At 39.1% G+C, this 9,437-nt stretch overlaps 1 protein-coding gene across 1 annotated transcript in view; it reads left to right on the forward strand.

The window, feature by feature from the left end:
* Positions 1-9,437, forward strand: part of TFB1M (transcription factor B1, mitochondrial) — a 74,458-nt gene that overhangs the window by 14,604 nt on the left and 50,417 nt on the right. The window contains exons 3-4 of the mRNA XM_039234104.1: positions 6,085-6,193; positions 7,513-7,664. Of these exons, the coding sequence (XP_039090035.1) occupies positions 6,085-6,193; positions 7,513-7,664 (261 nt within the window). The remainder of the gene's footprint in view (positions 1-6,084; positions 6,194-7,512; positions 7,665-9,437) is intronic.

Here is a 9,437-nt window from a genome sequence, read left to right on the forward strand (position 1 = left end):
GAGAGGCAAACCATGAGAGACTCTTGAATGCTGTCAAAAACTGAGGACTGATGGATGTGGGGGGGAGGGGGGGTGGGCACGGAGAGGGGCACTTGTGGGGATGAGCACTGGGTGTTATATGGAAACCAACTTGACAATAAACTATTTGTAAAAATAAATAAATAAATGCTCTTTTTTGTTTCAAAAAAAAGTATACCCCTTCTCTGTCATCTTATAAAGGGTTTTGTAAAGTAGTTTAGTTATCCTCTCCAAAGGAGCAGTTTTTCATCAGAGACCATAGAATTTTAAATTCTTTCATCACTAGCAAATTTTCCAAAAGGGAAGATTGCCTGACTTTCTATAGCGACATGATTACATACTTCACGTCATGTAACTTATCTTTAAGATCTAGCTACAGCCATAGTTAATCAAAAGGCAACAAGTAAGTAAAGATGGCCAACAGCCAAAGTGATTTCCTAGTCCACTACACATTAGAAGTACAGAGAGCAGTGCTAGGAGCAGACCCACTGACAACAGCAAGAAGTAACAGTTATTTCTGTGGCAGACAAGTTATAAAAAGCTAACAAAACTGAAAAACGCAGTAGGAAGAGATCATAACCATTGAAGCCATTACTCTACAGGCAACAAGAAAAGGATGAAATTGGGTTCATTGTTCTCAGCTTAAGGAAGAGAATTTTGTGATACTGTATAGCAAGATTTCCATCCACAACTTTCTTTATTGTCATAATTTTTTTATTGAAGTATATTAAGTGTGGTATTAGTTTCAGGTGTACAAGATAATGATCAACAGTTCTTTACATTTCTCCATGCTCATCAAAGTAAATGTACTCTTAATCCTCATAATCTGTTTCACCCATTCCCCCACCCAGCTCCCCTCTGGCAACCACTAGTTCTCTGTATTCAAGAACATTTCTATTTGCCTTTTTTTTTTTTCTGTTTGTTTTGTTTCTTAAATTCCACAAATAAGTAAAATCATATGGTATTTGTTTTTTTCTGACTGACTAATTTTAACATTGTAACCTCTGGGTCCATGTACGTTGCTGCAGATGCCAAGATTTCATTCTTTTTGATGACTGAATAATACTCAGTTGTATATATACACCACGCCTTCTTTATCCGTTCGTCTATCCATGGACACTTGGGCTACTTTGATATCTTGACTATTGTAAATAATGCTGCAGAAAATATAGGGGTGCATATGTCTTTTCAAATTACTGTTTTAGTTTTTCGGGGGTAAATATCCAATAGTGGAATTACTGAATCATATAGAAATTCTGTTTTTAAGTTTCTGAGGAACCTCCATACTGTTTGCCACAATGGCTGCACCAATTTGCATTCCCACCAACAGTGCACAAGGATTCCTTTTTCTCCATGGTGCCAACATTTGTTATTTCTTGTGGTTTTTATTTTAGCCATTCTGATGAGTCTAAAGTGATATTTCATTGTGGTTGTGATTTGCATTTCTCTGATTAGTGATGTTGAGCATCTTTTCATGTGTCTGTTGGCCATCTCTAGCTTTGGAAAAAGGCATTTTTCCATTTTTCAATAGAATTATTTGTTTTTTTGGTGTTGAATTGTAGACGTTCCTTATATATTTTGGATATTAACCCCATATCAGATAAACCATTTGCAAATATCCTCTCCCATTCAGTAAGTTGCCTTTCTGTTTTGTTGATGGTTTCTTTCACTGTGCGAAAGCTTTTTATTTTGGTTAGTCCCAGTAGTTTAATTTTGTTTTTGTTTCTCTTGCCTGAGGAGACCTATCTAGAAAAATGTTTTTTATGGCCAGTGTCAAAGGAATTACTGCCTGTGTTTTCTTCTAGGAGTTTGTGATTTCAGGTCTCACACTGAGACCATTAATCCATTTTATTTTTTAATATGGTCCAAGAAAGTGGTCCAGTTTTACTCTTTTGCATGTAGCTGTCCAGTTTTCCCAGCACATTTGTTGAGAAGAAGATGTTTTCCCCCCACTGTATTCTTGCCTCCTTTGTCAAAGATTAATTGGCTTTACAAACTTGGTTTCATTTCTGGGCTCTCTATTCTGCTCCACTGATCCATGTGTCTGTTTTTGTTTTTGTTTTTTCTTTTTTGCCAATACCGTACTGTTTTGGGTACTGTAGCTTTACAGTATATCTTGAAATCTATGATTGTGATAACCTCCAGCTTTGTTCTTTTTCAAGATTGCTTTGGCTATTTTGGGTCTTTGTGATTCTATACAAATTTTGAGTAATCTGTACTAGTTCTGTGAAAAATGTTAGTTATTTTGATAGGGACTGCGTTGAACCTGTAGATTGCTTTGGGTAGTATGAACATATTAACCACGTTGGCTCTTCTAATCCATGAGTGTGAAATATCTCTCCACTTGTGTCGTCTTTAATGTTTTTCATAAGGATTTCATAGTTTTTGGAGGATGGGTCTTTTATCTCCTTGGTTAAGTTTATTCTTAGGAATTTTGTTATTTTTGGTACAGCTGTGAATGGGATGGTTTCCTTAACTTTTCTTTCTGCTACTTCATTATTTTTCATCAGAAAATCATTCACCATGATCAAGTGGGATTTAGTCTAGGAATGCAAGGGTGGTCCAATATTTACAAATCAGTCAGTGTGATACATCACATCAATAGAAAGAATAAAAATCTATGATCATTTCAATAGATGCAGAAAAAGTATTTGACAAAGTACAACATCCATTCACGATAAAAACTCAAGAAAGTAGGTTTAGAGGGAACATACCTCAACATCATAAAGGCCATATTATGAAAAATCCATAGCCAATGCTGTGCTAAATTGTGAAAAACTGAGAACTTTCCTGTGAGATCTGGAACGAGACCAGGATGTCCATTCTCCCCATTTTTATCCAACGTAATGCTGGAAATCTTAGCCATAGCAATCAGACAAGGAAAGGATAGGATACTATAGAAGTTCCTTTTTAAGAAATGTTCACACTTAAAAGAGTAAGCACTGCTTGACTAGAAAGTTTATTAAATCTCTAAATCTTTGATGAGGCTGAGTAAGTGAGTTTCTGCTATGCATGTTTTGGTCCTGTTTAAAAAATAGAACAAGTGGACTTTTTGAAATCATGCTGTCATCTTCATCCTAAAAAAAAAAACAACTTGTGACATTATCTTAAATTCCTTTTGAATAATAGCACTAATATTTTCTGTTGTATTCTACAGGAGAATAAAAGTTGTTTTTCACCTGCCATATTCTGTATCACAGATTCTTTCATTCTCCTATAGTTTGCCTGGCACTTACTTCAGCAATGTTCACGTCCCTTCTCTAACAGGTCAGGAGGAAAGTAACAGCACCAGGCTGTGGGATGAAGGCTTTAACTCCCTCTACAATGTGGGCTGCTATGAGCCCCTCCCCTACCGTGAGAAGGTGGCATAAAACATACAAAATGGCCATTCTGTATAGTTCTTTGTTCTCAAGGAATTTCTAGTTGTGCATAAGTTCCAAAAGTTGCATTAATTATTTCCTCATCCGGGGCACCTAGGTTGCTCAGTTGGTTAAGTGTCCAACTTGAGCTCAGGTCATAACCTGAATTCTTAAGTTTGAGCCCGGCATTGGTCTCTCTTCTGTCAGGACAGAGCCCACTTTTGATCCTCTGTCCCTCTCTGTCTCTGCGCCTCCCCTGCTTGTGGGCTCTCTCTCTTCCTGTCTCTCTCAAAGTAAATATAAATAAATTAAAATTGTATTTCCTTGTCAAATTAGATGACCAACATATTACCTAGATGGACCATAGGTGCTTGCCCCTTGCAGAAAAGCTACCTCTAAGATCTTGACTTAGAAGAGAGAGATTTTTTTTTAAGTGAGCATATGAAGAATACTGCATTTGTTTCCTTATTTTTGTTAAAGGCATTCTCTGTTTTGTTCCATATGCCCCTCACAAAACCTAATGCTAGGAGAAAAAAATGTTTTCTCTTCTGGAGATTTAGTATAATTATTTCCAATAGAGAGTAAGAATTCTATAATTCAGTATATAAACTGTGAAAGCTAACACCTGTGGGATTTACATGCCTGCTTCTCCTTTCATCGTCTGGTTTTCTGTTTCTTCTTTTACAGCCTTATCTAATGAATGCCTTTTACTCTAAACTGACTTAAATCTCATTTTGGAAGGATATAGGATTGAAAACTAAAAATGATAGAACAATTTGAGTGTCTATAAAAATACTCATTTGACTATAATTGGGTACCTGCATTCATAGTCAGCTGTGCCTTTGAGCACATTATGAACGAACACCATCAAGGTTTTAAAGTGTAGAGTAGCCGGCCGCGTTCTTCTTGAATGGATCTAACAGTGATCTTTCCCGCCTCTCCACCGTCCTCCAAAGTTGTCACGGTAATGAAAACGTCATTTTCTGTTCGTGGTTGGTTAGAAAGTGTGTGCTGAATATCATTAGGTGTTTAAATGGCTATTATCTGTAATCGTTCATACTATCATTTTAGTTTGTATAGTGTTTTTCATCCCCATTTCATCCCCAGGGCTTTCACATAAAGCTGTGGTCACTAGTATTCATTCCTTCCTCAGTTGGGGAGTCTGAAAAGGGAAAATCAAACTAGAGAGTAGTCTTGGAGGAGGTAGGCTTTTTAGAAAATGGGAGGATTTGCTTTGTCATTGACTGAGACTTAAGTTTGAAGAGGAATCCTAGAGAAACAGAATAGAAATGCAACTTTAAACCTGGGAAAGGAAGGTGAATATGGGTTAGACCAGTTTTCTGCTCTGCAGTTCTGTGTGTCAGTGCAGAAAAAAATTAACATTTCAAACATCGTTTTCAGAGCACATGTATATTAATGCCAGCGATCCAAGTTTACATGTTTTTGTTTTAGTCTTAATTACTGACTACTTTATTACTTTCTATATATACAATCATGAAGCATAAGCTTTTAGTTCTTTGTTTTTGCTGTGCAGATTTGTTTTTTAATTATGTGAAGCATAATTATAGAAAACAACTGCTATTCTTCGTTAATGGTAAATGCAATCATTAAATACATAGCTTTTATGCAATAAGAGCCTGTCCCAAAGAGACTTATCTCCTTTTTTTATTCATAATATGTTGGAAGTTATTTTTTCCATGATTTACTGTCTGGAACTCCTCAGGTTAAGTTTTAGCAAATTTGGTAATTTAAAATAATCCATAAGTACATTAGTATTGGAGATACACAACTTTTTTTTTTTTTTTGCTAAACTACCATGACTAAATACACCAGACTAGATGATTCCCAAACTGAAAATGTTCAGTTTCTTACCAGGATAAGCATTTCAGCTCTGTATTTTTGAAGTGTTACTTGTATAATTCTACCTGATTTATCAGCAAAATAACTTTTTGAAAAGTTTCTTGACCTTACAAATTTTGGAAAACTTAAATCTCCAGCTGGGAGGGGAAGTTTCCAGTTTTATAGTTGAATGTTCACCTAATCATTCACTTACCAAAAAATGTGAGGCACCAACTATGCACTCTGTAGCTGCAGTGGACAGTAAGACAGATGAGAAACAGGTGCTGCCCTGAAGGTGCCTGTGTCCTCACAGGGAGAAGCAGCCCGTCTGCACAACTGCAGGGCAGTGTGTCATATGCTGCACAGAAGCTTGTGCCGGCACAATTTACCCGGGGGCGGCGGGAGGGACCTACAAAGTGGGTGCCTTGGTCCAGGGTCTCTTCTCTGACTTCTATGATGTTTCTTTCATCCTTCCTCTCAGTGGCCAGAATTAGGCAGAGAGAGGATGAGGAGAGAAAATCCGCAGGACCAAGGGGTGCTCCGGGCAAAAGTTCCCTGCTTTGGAGCCAAGGATGTCTGAGCTGCTTGAGGGGAGACCTGATGTGGAAAGAGGGTCACCTCTTCCTTAGAATCTGCCTTAGCAGGTGTGTTTGTTCTTAGTGACCTATGTATTCACTCCTGCGTTTTCAACTTCAGAGGCTTCAGGGACTGCGTCTGGGTGGTGGTTGTTTTTTAAACCATGGATTTAAAGAATCAAGTTTTATGTTTGGTGCAGGGGTGTGTGCGTGCGTGTGTATACAGTGTGTGTGTGTGCATTTCACTGTTCTCCAAAGTATGAGCTCATTTTATTGACCTTTTTGTAAACTAGATGCTTTCCGATGCAGCACCTGGAAAACTGAGAATTGTCCATGGAGATGTGTTGACATATAAGGTAGAAAGGGCTTTTCCAGAAAGTCTTAAAAGACGGTGGGAAGATGGTAAGTGATTTGTGTTGGTTTTCTTATTTTCTTTTATAATTATTTATAGTACTTACTACTTACGCCTTTACATATTACAAATGTTATACGTTTATATTACATATTATTAAAACAGAATTAAATATGTAGTGTACATTATAATATTTTCTGCTTTTCTCCTCTTTTCCAAAGTGATAAATCTAGTTACCTTTTCTTCTATTTTGTCTCATACTTTTCAAACGTTTATGGTTCTCTTCAAATAAACTTGCTATTTTTATGATACCATGTAATGAGGGGATAAACTATGAAGTGTTACTTTTTCCAAATGGTGAAAAAAGAAATGTTTTGGTAAGCCAAGCCATACCCAGTTACCACTGTCTCACGTTCTGTGACCAGACGAGGCAGTCTTCATTTTAGACGGTTTACTGGGTCCCTACTGTGTGCCATCTCTTTGGAAGACAGAATAGATGGGGTGTTACTTGACTGTAAAGCCCTTCGGAACCTGTGCTGCTGGCGCCCCTTCACCTAACTGCTTCCGCGCCGCCAGGCTCCTGCAGAGAGGTGGGCACTGCCTGTCTCCGCCTTCCGGCATGTTCTCAGCACACTGCCTTCAGGTTTCCAGTCCCGCCCAGTCACACCGGAGTCAGAGTGACCTCCTGATTTCCTCTTTCAGACCTTACGTGACTGGGTTCTCAGGCCTTCGTCTGACTGCTCCCTACTCTTCTTCTGGACATTTTCTCTGCTCCTGTCTTCCTGATACAGGTCCTTCCATTCCTCCTTTTACACTGTGTGACTTTCTCCAGCTGTTGCTTGCTGGTGGTTACTTTTCCAGCTGCCTCTTAGATGTTGTTCCTGCGATGTTTCTTCTTGAGCACCTGCTCGTGTGCTCCGGATTTACCCAGATTACTCTGTGCCTGTGGTGCCACTTCCCTACTGTGTGCTGCAGACACTTACAGCTCTGTACGCAGCCCGTGTCCCCTTCCTGGGCATCTGATCCTCCGGCATCTTCCCTCGGGTGCCCTGTGGACACTGTGACCTCCTCATGTCCAAATCATATTACCTTTTTCCTCACACCAAGTCTTTTCATGTTTTTCCTAAGCCAGAAAACCTGAGGACTTTGAACACTAATTAAGGTAGAATGTTTTTCTTAATAATTCAAAGCTGATGATGAGAAAACATTGCTTTTGAAGAATAAATGGACTGAAAAATATTTAGCCATGTCTTTTCATATATTTTTGTGTGATACTATTAGTATCCAACTTGATTTTACTCTTAACTAAAATAATATTCAGAATGGTTTGATGAAATCATTACAAGTTATTTTTTCTTCTGCTAACCAGATCCTCCAAATGTACATATTATTGGAAATCTGCCCTTTAATGTATCGACTCCACTGATTATCAAGTGGCTTGAAAATGTTTCTTGTAGAGATGGACCTTTTGTTTATGGCAGAACCCAGATGACATTGACTTTTCAAAAGGAAGTGGCAGAGGTAAGTCTTAACCTTTTTTTTTTTGGCTCTTTTATCACATGATCAATTCCAAAACAGATAATCTTGCATTTTTGTCACAGACTATGTTTTCTAAGTTAATACACCATTACACACCCAGACCACCAACAGCTCACCCAAAAGTTAAGCACGTAATGATGATGACAGTGTTACTGCCGTGAGCTCTCCATGGAGAACACGAGTGCTGCGCTCCCAGCCGGGAAGGCCGTGTCGTTCATACGGGGACACAGTAGGGCCATAGAGCAGTGAGAGAGCACATCTGTGGGATATAGTAACCCATAGGGAATTGGCTTGTGATAGGTTAAAATTGATATATTGAACTTCATGAGATGATAGCTAAGGAATGTGGTGATCAGTTTTGAGAAAGGGAAGGGGGGTGGTTGTTATGCAGTATGTAGACTTTCACTTAATCCCCTACTTCCCCTGGGCCTGCTATGCCTGCATTCCCATGGTAGGAGTGTCCCCAGGTCACTCTAGAAAACAGTCCTACAGAGTAATAAGCAAGAGTTTAATGAGGCCTAATGCTTAAGGTTTAATGAGGGGATCTGCAGACTATAAGTGTTTTTTTAAAAAAAAATATATATATATCTTAGGGGCGCCTGGGTGGCTCAGTTGGTTAAGCGTCCGACCTCACTCCAGTCATGATCTCATGGTTCATGAGTTCGAGCCCCGCATCAGGCTTTGTGCTGACAGCTCAGAGCCTGGAGCCTGCTTCAGATTCTGTGTCTTCCTCTCTACCCCTCCCCCACTCATACTCTGTTTCTTTCTCAAAAATTAGGCATTAAAAAATTTTCACTTTAATTATTTTGACCTACAAATACAGAAGAGTATGTGATGTATTTTTATGGCTTAGTAAAAAGAACGCCTGAATCCCCACCACTCAACTCAGTAGTTAATTTCTCAACATCTTCGACATCCTCTTGTATGCCTCATTCTGATTGTATCTCCTGTTTTCCACCTGCTACCAAGGTAATCAGTTCCATGAATTTGGAACTTATAATTCCCTGTTCATCACATAGATTCTTACCTGTATAATTCATATACTTTAGCTTCATTTTTGAACTTCTACAAATGGATTCATGCAGTATGTACTCTTTTTATCCTGATTTGCTGACGCTGCTCGTGAGCTGTAGTTTGTTTGTGTAGTTACATACTGCCCACTCTTCGACTAAGTCATAATTTATCCATTCTCAGGTTTTGGGATCCTGTTCCAGTGTTGGTAAAAACCAAGCTGTCCTGGAGATTCTCCTGTTTATGCGGGCTGGAGCACATAAGCAAGCTTTCCCTAGAGAATAGAGCCGGAAGTGGCAATGCTGGGTCTTAAGTTCCTCCAGTCTTCACTTTGGCTAGATTATACTAATTTGTTTGCTGACATCATCATGCCTGTTTATATTCCCACCAACTGTGTGTGTGAGTTCATTTTGCTTCATATCCTTGCCAGTACTTGATATTGCCAGTCTTGTACATTTTTGTTAATCAGAGCTGGTGTGTTTTTGTGGTTTTATTCTGTCTTTTGCTGAATTTTTAATCAACTGGAGCACCGGATCCACCTGGGTGGCTCAGGTGGTTAAGCGTCTGACTCTTGATATTGGCTCAGGTCATGATCTCGTCGAGATTGAGCCACGTGCTCCGCTCAGAGCCTGCTTGGGGTTCGTTCTCTCCCTCTCTCTCTCCCTCTCTCTCTCCCTCTCTCTCTCCCTCTCTCTCTCCCTCTCTCTCTCCCTCTCTCTCTCCCTCTCTCTCTCCCTCTCTCTC

This window comes from Hyaena hyaena, unplaced genomic scaffold (genome assembly GCF_003009895.1).
Source record: "Hyaena hyaena isolate Hyena2069 unplaced genomic scaffold, ASM300989v1 scaffold_81, whole genome shotgun sequence".
NCBI lineage: Eukaryota > Metazoa > Chordata > Mammalia > Carnivora > Hyaenidae > Hyaena > Hyaena hyaena.